General features: G+C 42.1%; 1 protein-coding gene across 1 annotated transcript in view; it reads left to right on the top strand.

Moving 5' to 3' along the window:
- The window catches only part of SLC38A9 (solute carrier family 38 member 9), a 345,812-nt gene that overhangs the window by 139,252 nt on the left and 194,396 nt on the right, over window positions 1–12,164 (top strand). The window contains exons 10-11 of the mRNA XM_085631309.1: window positions 3,836–3,943; window positions 10,494–10,600. Of these exons, the coding sequence (XP_085487435.1) occupies window positions 3,836–3,943; window positions 10,494–10,600 (215 nt within the window). The remainder of the gene's footprint in view (window positions 1–3,835; window positions 3,944–10,493; window positions 10,601–12,164) is intronic.

Here is a 12,164-nt window from a genome sequence, read left to right as displayed (position 1 = left end):
ATGCACAGACTTTTAATAAAACTCCACCAACTGTGAAAAAAAAAAAATGTAACTGATACTTATTAGCAGAATGGAAGCATCCTCAATGGCCCTCAACAGTTTTACTTTAGGGCTAATCCCAAAACTCGATGTATGATGACTTAAGTATTCCACACTTAACTCTTCTTCGAATTTACAGTTATCACTATTAAGAGTTAGCCCCTTGTCATGTAGAATATGTAAAACTCTCTCTAGGCGTGTATTGTTTTGTTACACATTGTGACCAAACACTAAAATATCATCCTAATAGTATTGCACTCTGTCACAATCCTTATAAATCTCTCTCTTAAGTTTTTGATATACTGACAAAGGAGATGCAAACCCAAATGACATCCATTTGAAGCGAAACGCACCCTCAGAAGTCACAAATTAGGTCAAATATCTCGACTCCTCACACAAAAATACCTGATGGTACACCGCCGACATCTCTAGAGTGGTAAACACCGAGGCGCCTTCCAAAGTGCTTAACATCTCACTTATGTTGGGTAAATGTTCTCTATCAACCCTTATGTTGAGATCTCGCAAATCAGCATACAAACGCATCAAATTATCACTCTTCCTTGCTAAAATCACAGGCGCAAGCCATTCAGAACATTCAATAGGCTCAATCATGTCCAGTTTACAAAGCTTGTCTAATTCCCTTTGCAAATCATCTCTCAGGGACAATGCCACTCTATGCACTTTGTGCTCCACAGGACTGGACACTATTCCAATACAATCTTGTGCAGAAAGCCTTACAGTTTGCCTAGTTGTTCCATGAGCACCCCAGGAAATTTGCTTAGCTATTGGGTCCCAGGCCAAACACTCACACACAGAACCACCAATTTGAATTTGGAAACCGTGCAATCAGGATGGTAGAGGTCCAAAATTATATCCAATTCACCTTGATCTTACCTGCCTAACAAATTAGAACCCTCTTTAGCCACATATACCACCCCTTGAGCAGATTTTCCCTGAAACTCAAACATCCTGTCAAACTTGCCTTCAACCTCAATTCTCTTTCCTCCATGAGCACACGTATTCAAAGTAGAAGGCTGAAGCGCTTGGGACTTGCATCTTAAGAATACTCTAGGGCAAATTAAAGTATGAGGGAATCCTGAGTTGGCCATTAAAGCCACTTCCACAACATTAATCATAGCATTGCAAAACTGAGGGTTCCTCATAAGAGGCTTTTGTTCTCCCACAGCATTACTTTTGGTGATTTCCGGCCCATCCATTCCTTTGTCCATGACCACAGTCAAAATTAAGTCATCATCATTAGATAACGCATTCTCTTCCACCTTTAACGCTATGGATTTGCAAGAACTGCAACAGTCTCTCACAAAATTGCTTTTACAATACATTTGTAACTTGTCTGAGCCAAAGCAGGACAATTCTTGGCAGAAGCCATATGATTGTGACTCCCACATTAACATTATGCAGTAACCCTGCTCGAGTTGTTTTTCTTGCTCTGTGTGTGGGTAATTGTTTCCCATCCTTGCACCCCTCTTTTGCTTGAAGTATATTCACTTTTTTAGTCGTTTTGGTTGATAGGCTGATAGTTCTCTGAAGTATGCGACAAACTTTTCAGTGGCTCTAGCAATAGTGATGGGTGTCTCCCAATTAGGATCCTCTGTAGAAAGTAATCTTTCTTGAATGTCTTTATTACTTATTTCCTCGATTAATTGATCACTAATGATTTAATCTTTGGTTTCACGGTAATTACACATAACAACTAACTGTCGCAACGTGGAGACAAAATCATCAATCGATTCCCCATATTGTTGTCCTCTTTGTAAAAACTTGTGTCTTTCTAATACTCCATTCTTGGCCGGGGTAATTCGTTTATCCAATGTTCTTATGACTGAAGCATATTCATCCACAACATCCACCACAATCATTTCCCTAGAGGCTCCCTCCTGATGTAATTGTACCTTCACTTCTTCTAAAAATAAAGTTTCTTAAAATGGATCTCACTTCAGAAGCCAAGTTATCGATGAGCAGGTTATTGGTGAAAGTATCTACCTCAATAGTATCTAAGTATGCCTCAAAGACCTTCTTTCATTGCATCGAGTTCAACGGAGGCACTCCAGGTGCAGTCAGAAAAGCAGGAGGTGCACAGATATTCTTAATGAGGTAAAGCTTTGTAGATATATTTGAGCAAAAAGTTTTCACACACTATGAATTCGCTGATATAAACAAAGGAATTTAATTCCAATGGAGACATTTTTTTACACACTATGAATGCAGCACTGAAAAAGGAATTAAGTCCACTGGATCAAAGACTCCAGTAATGTATGAACCAGAGAAAGAGGTAGTGTTCACTTAGAGCAGTACGTTGGGCTCTCATAATAAGATACTGATCATTCAGAGCATAAGTTTCCTTATTCCAAAATGGTGTCTGTACATGGAAATAGGCATTGCCCAAATTAAAATGGTGGATGCGACAAAATGCTAAATATGAGCTTTCGCACTTCGCCCAGACCAGTTTCAATGCCACCGCCCACTCGCTGCAATGACTCAACAATTGGCTGCAGCCAAATGGTTTACGCGACGAGCTGCCAGAAATGAGCTTGCACATGTTAAGGCCAATTTCAGGTGTTTGTGCGCACACACTGCAAACCGCCTGAATGCTCCGCAGTGATTCAAACATAAAGCCAACAGTTTGGGGTATGTCCGCCCCAAATGAACATGAGGAGAGCTTTGTAGAAAGAAGAGCCCACTCCACAAGAGGAATGCCGGTGCGGAAAGGTGATGTTGAAGAAGAGCCGATCCGCTCGTCACCACTAAAAGGAAGCCAGAGACCTCGTCGAAGATTTTAGATGGGGTTATTTAAATTCATCTCACATTGAGTAACACTACCGTATCGCACCACGACTGCCCCACTCCTACACCTAAATGTCCCAACTGACTTCTCATTCTTCCTGTGTTCTACATTCCAATCCCTAGCCCAGATAAAGATGAAATCCCAAAATGTTGCTGTAAAATAATGAACATTACAGGGATCTTCTTGGACCTGAGGAAACCCCTGTGACCCAGAAGGGCAAGTAAAATCATCCGCCACATGTAGACTTACTGAGACAGGAGTACTAAAACACTCCAGGCGTCCTCTTATGTGTTTAATCTTGCCATAGGACCCGACGATTAAAGGAACTGTAAATAGGGTATTCCTTAACCAAGTACCACAAAGATACCCCATTTAGGACAATATTTTAAGACTTCCATCAATTGAGCTCTCACAGATGCACTTAAACTCCGGACGAGCACTCAGTGATCAAGCATGCCACAATGATGATGTAGGTGAGAGTCTTTGTGTGTAAAAAACCCCCAAGAAAACCTTTTTTCATGATCACTATGGGTACTTGTGAGAGCTATATAACCACACTATCCCCGGGAAAGTCCTGGGAGAGGGAACCAGAGGCGCGGGCGCTAGGAGCAGTCAGCCTCCAACATAAAATGTTTAACATAAATGGGGCCACTCCCAGTATAGAGACCAAGGTTTAACACTTGAGCACCTTGGTCTCTATACTGGGAGCCGCCCCATTTGTGTTAAATACTTGTGAGAGCTAACAAGTTCAAGAAATTTGACAGTCACCTTTACTGCCAAACGTGAATACGTTTCCTCAGTAGACTACCTATCTTGCTGAACCTATAATAAGGTAGTGTGCACGTGGAGCTTGCCTACTTCAAACCTTCTACCTTTGCTTTTTCTTTGAAAAGCGGTTATTAGTATAACTCAGTTTTCCAGATTTTGGGATAGGAGTATTTTTTTTATGTCTTTCGTTTCTAATGTGTGATATTTTCAATTTGTATACAGGTACTGTTTCAGTTGTTTACCTGGTTTTTCTGGTAACATTGAAAGTTGTACATCTGGGATTTCATCTCGATTTTCACTGGATGTCACTCTCCAAATTTGATATACCAGGTAAGATTAATATTACAACGTGATATTGTATGTTTGTATGCTTAGCTCAAGTTTAAACAGGGCATACTTTAACAAACACAAAGTGGGATATGCATAGCATAATGTGATTCCCACAGTCTTGGCAAATTGTTAGCTAATGAGGTTTAATGTATGTGTTGGGATGCAGTTTAAACCACATCATTATTATTATTACTTGTATTACTTATCAGTTACGATAATGATCACAGCACTGGGAAAGATATAAAACAGGACATCATCTTCGATGTGGAACTTTCTGAGCTTTCGGATTTTTTGCAGTTGGGCCAATGTTGATGGAGAAGAGTGAAATAGGGTGGCACATTAGATAACTGTGTATTGGAACTCAGCGGGTACGGGATAGTCTGGTGTCCCACAGGATCTTACTGAGTGTTCAGATTCAGAAAATGTTTATGCCCCTGTGCTTTTATCCGTTTCCATCAAAGATGGCACAGCAGTCTGTGACCTGGTCACTAGAATGGAGGAGAAAGACTTGCTAGCCTAAACAAGAAGACCATCAGAGAATGGCTCCGGGGTGCCTTGTTGGTAGCGAGGCAACAGTGTGTGCCTGTGGAGCAGAATGGAGTCTTGGTACACGACAAGGAGAAGGCTGAGGATAGGCTATGGATTTCTGCCCTACTTAATGAAAGTAACCTAAGTAACAATTTAAAAGTACTGTGGGTCTTGTTTTTCACTCTTAAAGAGCAGTGTCTTTCAAGTGACACCACTCATCATGCGACCCGAAGATTGCCATGGCAATCTTATTTCCAGCAGTATGAAGATGGAAAATATTTTGAGGACTCTCGTTCTTCAAGCTTTACCCAAGAGCTACTAAACAACCTTTCTGCAACATTGAAGTCATTGTTTGTAGAAGGGGGCACTGGCAGAAGAAAGAGACAAAGGAAGGGAGCAGGGCTTTAAGTTGTCCGCCAGTAAAGAAAACAAGCATTTGCAATGCAATAGGTCCCGCATTTGCGAGAGTTTGAGCTATTTGCGTTGTAAATGACAATGCTTTTTATTTATGTGATTTGAAAGCCTGCAAGCAGTGTGTAAACATGCACTTTGTACTTATAGTCATTGTTTACCAGCAGGAAGGCTGGCATTAACTGCACCTCTTTTACTGCCAGCCTTGCTTCCTGTAAGCAAGGACTAAAAGTACTAAGTGTGTATTTATGCACCGTTTGCTGGTTGTCAAAACATATAAATAAAAGGCATTGTCATGTATAATGCCAATAGCTCTCACCTAAACAAGTTGTTTTATTAAAGACATGGGTAACCACTAACCATAAATATTGTGTGTTACACAAGTAAGCTGCCTCCAACTTATGCCCATATAATAAATGATGGGTGAGAATATTTCTCTCCGGAATGCAAGAAGGTGAAATGGTTTGCCCGAGATCTGGTGAACAGCCATTAAAATGACCTTATAATGAGCAAGCCATGTGTTGGTAAAACATTCAGGCTAAGGCAGCAACGCTCCACCTGAGAGAACACCAGTAAACACAAATAATAATGCCTTTAACAATGGAAAACTTAAGAAACAGTTCTTCAGAAAATGTAATTGTCAATTAAGGAGTAGTAAAGGTGGGGCGCAGGCACAGGGGTACTTTGCATTCAGGTCTCTTGCATTCAGTTTTAATTACAAGCCTGATAGAATTTATCTCTGCACAGTTTCCACTGAAAGCAGACACACCGTCTCGGCCAAAAAACTCCTACCGTGCTCCTTAGAATCCCAACTCTTCACTGTAGTCCAACTGTAAACGTTCGACTGACCTGCCTGCTGCTGGCTCATCTGGAGGCACAGAGCAGAGACACCCCATGGTTGCAAAGCACAGACCCAAGTATGTAAGTAACCCAGGCGTGGGCTCGCTGCTCTGCAGAACAGCTTTTTGTAACTTTAGCTGTATTGAAACGTACCCCCAGGCATCTCCATTCTTTGACACGTAATGTTTGGTGCACAACTCATTCGTTTCTTTTTGTGAGGGTAAGAGACGTCTGGAAGGAGTCCTAACAGCAGCTGCAGCGGCATTTCGGACAGAAGCTTGGTCCTACGGGGCTCCCTCCCACCCCATCTATCTCTTAAAATGTGCACAGTCTGAGCGCCACCGGCGGAAGACGCGCAGTGCTAGGAAGTGGATCGACAGTGTTGCTGCTGCTTTTTTTAAGGTGGGTCATATTAATTCTAATGCCACTTGCACACCCCAAGACAGTGTATTAATACTCTCAAATAACAGAAGGAAAATAAGGTGGGGACAAATCCAACAGTCACCTCACAAGATGGCCACAGTATATCATTTAGTAATCCCGATCCTATTAAAAATGTGGGAGGTCACAACTGTAGAGGGTACTCCATCTATTGAGAGGGTTGCAAAATTGCACACAGAATTAACATCTAAAATGGTAGATATTTTCTATCCAGTGGTACCTCATAGGGTGAAAAGATGGCCCAAACGATCTTGGTTTAACACTAAATGCCGACAAGCCAAACGGGCTCTGCTGGAAGCCATTAAAGCAAAGTTAAGCATCGAACCAAACTGAATCGGGTGCCATCCACCATCCAGCAAGCAACAAAAGAGCTGGGAATTGGACAGATGGAAGGCACTTAAATGTGCCCTATCTAATAAAGACATGAAGGTTTTCTGGACCATAGTTAGCTCAGGTGATACCGAAGGGAAGCCAGCCATTGAGCCGAATATAGCATCTGAAGTATGGGAGACTCATTTTCAGGCTCTATATACCATCAAGGAAGCTCTGACCCAAACTGATGAATCTCCCATAATCTTCACTGGGTCCGCCAAGGAGGCGGCCCCAGGGATCAATATGTCAGAAGTGCTAAATGCAATCAGCAAGCTACCCTTCAACAAAGCGCCGGGTTTGGATAAGCTACTGGGGGACCTCTTTCGGGGGTAACCTAAAATTTGGGGACCTTACCTAGGGGTCTTATTTAATGCCATTATGAATGGCATGGAGCTTCTTGATACTTGGCTTGGGGCAGAAATTGTCCCAGTCTTTAAAAGGGGCTCACCTCTTCTACCCACTAATTATAGGCCGATCAGTTTGATCGATGTTACCCAGAAATTGTTTGTACGGTTACTTCTTGACCGCCTTCAGGTGTGGATGGAAGAACAAGAGATCCTAAGCCCCTACCAAGCTGGATTCAGAAAAAACACCTCTACCGTCGACCAGATATTTAGACTTCAACTTCTTTTCTGGAAAACGGTGACAATAGAGGGTGACAGCCTCTACTTGATATTTGTGGCTCTGAAGTTGGCTTTTGAACTCGTGCCGAGGGATAAAGTATGGGGTGCACTTAGAGATCTGGGAATTACCCCGACCTCCTTAGTATTTTGATGAGACTACATGCAGGTAATGTTGCCCAAGTGAGGTATGGAAAACTTGGTGAATTAACCCTCCGCTTTCCGGTTAACAAAGGGGTATGGAAGGGGTGTCTGCTCGCACCTACTCTGATTTTGTTTATTAATTAATGCACAGGTTGACCAACTCAGAAAGGTCAAGGATAATGATGCCCCTAAGCTAGGGTCTGGTAAGGTTCCAGCAATGATGTTTGCTAACTACACCCTTTTACTTTCCAAATCACCTATGGGAATCAAGCGGATTCCCAATAGCTTTGTTGCCATCTGCAAAATCAGGGGGTTTGAGATGAATACATAGAAGACCAAATTTATGGTCTTACTCTAACCCCTGCCTGAATGGCACTATGCTTGAAAGAGTGTCGGTCTTTGACTATTTAGGTGTCACCTTTGACAGAAAACCTGGAGTGGGGGCCGCAAATGGCCAAAGCAAGCCTCAAGCTTGCTCAGACCGTAGGAGGAATTGTAAAATTGTACAGAACATCCATATACAATCCAGCCGGGCCAATAGCTGAGATCTATAAAGTACAAGCAAGGGGTGCAACATTATATGGGACAGAACTATGGGGGCATTGCTCAGCTAGTAGCCTAAACAAGGTAGAGAATAATTTCATGAGGCAGTTGTTAGGTCACCCCACTATGCCTGGATCTGGGCATTAGGCCCATTGGGGAAGAGATTGCCCTTAGTTAGTGAGATGAAGAGAGGAGAAAGTAAAGCTTTTTCAGTGTGGGTCCAACCTGGAGGAGATTGGCTGTGGATATTTACCACCTCATGAAAGGAAACAAAAAACAACCATACTGCTTTCATGGGAGACCAGATTTGGCTCTGAGAAGGATATGACCTGGGTTATTGGCAGATGTCAGAAAGCCGCCACCTACCTATCGAGTTAAACTCCTGATTCAGCTGTGGTCTTCTAGCAGACAATGAACAGCGCTGGGCCAGAGTCAACAGACTTGGAACTCCCGCTTACCCTCAACTCCGCTCCCCCACATTTAGGGCGAAGACTCATAGTGGCAAAGGCAGACAGCAGCTTTGTGTGCCCTAAAGGCTGCTTTGCCGATTGAGAGAGAACCTCATTGGAATTATCCCGAACCTCAAGAGCTGTGTACCTTTTGTGAGTTACAAAGGGGGAAACCTAGGAGGCAGTTGCCTGCAGGGGAGTCCCAGTGAAGCACTCGAACGGTGATCTCACCCCTCTAGAGCGTATCTTAAAATATAGAATGCTGGCACAAGTTGTGGTACCTACAGAAGATAAAAGGAGAGAAAGACTGGCAAGAAGAGGAGGAAATGCATAACTAATTTGATAAAAATGGAATAATGAATTTTGGCCCTTAAGACCAAAGTAGAACATAAAATGAAAGTGATGGAACAGACAGGACCGTTCTGAGAGAAGGCAGTAAAAATATTTGGGGGGTCTGTAGCATATGTGGAGGAAGCATTACACTTGCAGTTCCTGCGTGTTGCTAACAATGGTGCACCAGGTGAGTAGCTTGGAACATGAGAGATGCTCACAAAACTTGAGGATCTTCAGTGACTGGTGATGGGGGGGATCCATAAACCTTGAGGATGTTATTTATTGAAGCCCTTTTGAGTAAGGAGGTGAACTCCAATGTGGGTGAGGTTTCTGGCCAGCTGGTAAAAGCCTTGAGGCTTCCCACTGGGTGACTCATAGCGGGAAGTGAAGAACATAATAGTTTTTACTGTGTGGGTGTTCTTTCTTTTTGGCATTCCCCTGCTTTGAACCTGCAGTGACGCACTGAATGGGAGATATGTTTTTATGGATGATTATCCTTGAAACAAGAAATACTCTGCTAGCCCAATTTATTTGTAGGTAGGCATGTGTAAGTTGTAATCCCTAATAATAAAAGGATAAACCGTAAGTTGTTATTGTTAAAGTAGTAATAACTAATGATTTGCGGAGTGAGTTTGGTTGTTGTTTGAGAATATTTCATGACACTAGAGTCGGTCAAATTATCTATCAGCAGCCTGGGCGCCTACATGTTGTGTATGTTGAATGCCCAACCGTTCCAGTCTTGGGTAATTGTCACAGTATTTTTGGCCCTTGCTCTGGTTGGTCCTAGAATGGCCTAGTTGGGCTTGTATTTGCATTGCCATCTGCACAGATGTGTAATGTGTATTCTGGTATGCGGTGAGGTGTCATTAATTATGTGTCACAAAGAGCTAATGCTGGGTTACTAATCCCTGTGTTCTGCCACTGAGTGTGTGTGGAGGATGTTTCAGTTATCTGCTATTCAGCGAGTGAAAGGTGGAGCATCGTGGCAGAGCATTTTCTATTCAGGTGGTCATAAATTGATTAAGGAAACCCCTAGACCAGAAAAATAATGACCCCTGAAAAGGGAATAATTATATAGCAGCAGTTTATATAACAGTTGAAAAAAGAGATTTCCACAACTATGCCTTCAAGATAGGATCGCTCAGGACAAGAAAAATACTGTCTGATGGTTAAAAGCATTAAAAGGTAGGGATTTTTCTACTATGTATTGTACATAGTGTAGCAGGCACTGTGTGAGATGCAGTTCTATATCCTGATGTGGAGGTTGGGACTAGTGTCCCTGTCCCTGATTCATGGAGAGTTAATGCTGGGTTACTAACCTCTAGTTGAATTTGTTTTGATAAACTGGGCCTTCATTCCTGCTATGCTTGTTACACTTCCATCTATAAGCTAGTGAGTACTCCAGCCTTTTCTCAAAAGAGACAAAATAATTTTAGGCCATTGGCAGTTGGTTAGGTAAGTACATGAATGGGTAGGCATGCCATACCAATTAGTTCTTTGTATATTGTCTATGCTGTGTGCCTAGTAATTCTGCTTTGCCTTCAAATCTTATTTTTTAGAATAACAATTGTACTGACATTTTGATGCATGAAGGACAGATAATAAGAGACAAAAGGGTTGATAGTGCACATAAATTGTCACGATCTGTCAACACTACAAGATAATTGTAAAGTGAGGTCCAATCCCCACCAAAGAATGAAGATCTTATTTTTCAGTGCACAATTTAGTAAACTGCATAGTGCTTTGCTGAAAGTCAAATCTTTCTTCGTCAAAATGGGAAATTGTTTTATGTGTAAGCAAAAAGTTATGATGTTTGCTGCTTCATCGATTAAAACGGATTGTTACAACAGTAATGTTTCATGTTCTTAGAATTTAGATGGTCTTTTCCTCAATTTACTGGTGTGCTGACACTTGCTTTCTTCATTCACAACTGCGTGATCACGCTACTCAAGAATAATAAGATTCCTGAAAACAATGTAAGTAATTAATGTTCCTACTTTTGAGTACCATGAAAATAATTGTAAAAATATATAAATAAACATAGAACACTCATGGGCGGCTTGATATGTCTCGCCTACAGGACATTTTAGGAGTATGTAACTAATTATTTCAGTCAGTTTTGGATTGTTCACACTGTCTTTTTTAACTCACTGTCAGTATTATGCGATGGGCCAAAACCAATTATATGGGGATAAGGAAGTAGTTTCTGCCACACAAAAACGAATTATTCACTCCTACTTTAAATAGAGTAGGTATACAGTATTTGAGTGATACTTGAAATACACTAGTCCCAAGAGAAATATGGAAGATGTTCCTGGCAGCGTACTCTAATTTTGCATATCAGGTCTTGACCTTTGTGGCAGTAAATTGTTCATTTATGATGATAGTAGTCAAAGCTAGGTCCCACATTCTATACTGCGTATTAGTCAGCCAAGACATGCTTATGCAGCAAATGGTGACAATAAGGTGTCATCTGGAGCATGCAGGAGGTGGCAATGACTTGCATAGATATTTAGCTGGTGTAGACCGAGCCATGAACTGCATGCTACTGCACGCCCGGTGGTTGTTCTAGTGGAGTGATGGCACTCTAAGGCATTACGCAAATATTATAGGGTGAACTTAAGCGTAAGTGCGGTGCAAAAGGGTAGGGAGAACCACCCATCTCCCTAGATTGTGGTAAACCACAGACAAAGAACTCCAAGGTCCCCTGCACACGCTAGTGGTACATAGATTTAATTTAGTACAGTAATGAGTGTAGTAAAGAAAGAAAGACTGTTAATCCACTGCTCTGTGTGGTTCCAGGATTTATTTTCCTTGTTGTGCGTTCCTTGGTACAGAGTCTTAGCCTAGCCAACACGTGTTTCGTCGCTACCATGAAGTACACGACAACTTATTCAGGGCTAAATTCCTATGATTACGGTCCTTATTGTCGATTGTACATCCGTCCCAAAGGTAAATAGCAGTAGATGGTCTCAAGGGTACCAGAGACCAGAATTCCATTTAATTAAAGTTTCCTCATGAAGCAGATTCTATATTCTGTGATGCAGACGAGTATTCAGAATATGCCGCTCCTAATTATTGTAAGACCATATTCATAGGGTTATGGCTGTCAGCCAGCTTTGATTTTGTTGCCGCTGGTCACCTGATCCGGTGAAGCAGCTGGTGAAGTCTTCCATGTGTGAGAGGGACGGCGTTCCTACTATTTACCTTCAGGATGGAAGTACAACCGACAATAAGGACTGTAATCCTAGGAATTTAGCCCTGAAGAAGTCGCTGTGTACTTCATGGTAGCGACGCAACACATGTTGGCTAGGCTAAGACTCTGTACCAAGGAATGCACAACAAGGACAATAAATCCTGGAACCACACAGAACAGTGGATGAACAGTCTTTCTTTCTTTGCTACACTCATTACTGTACTAACTTAAATCTATGCCCCACTAGCGTGTGCAGGGGACCTTGGAGTTCATGAACTGCATGCTAAATGGCCACCTAGATAGATACCCTCCCAGAGCTGACAACAAACCTGGCATGGTGTATT

Source organism: Triturus cristatus, chromosome 2_1 (assembly GCF_964204655.1).
Source record: "Triturus cristatus chromosome 2_1, aTriCri1.1, whole genome shotgun sequence".
In the NCBI taxonomy this organism is placed as follows: Eukaryota; Metazoa; Chordata; class Amphibia; order Caudata; family Salamandridae; genus Triturus; species Triturus cristatus.
This window is presented reverse-complemented; position numbering and strand designations above follow the sequence as displayed.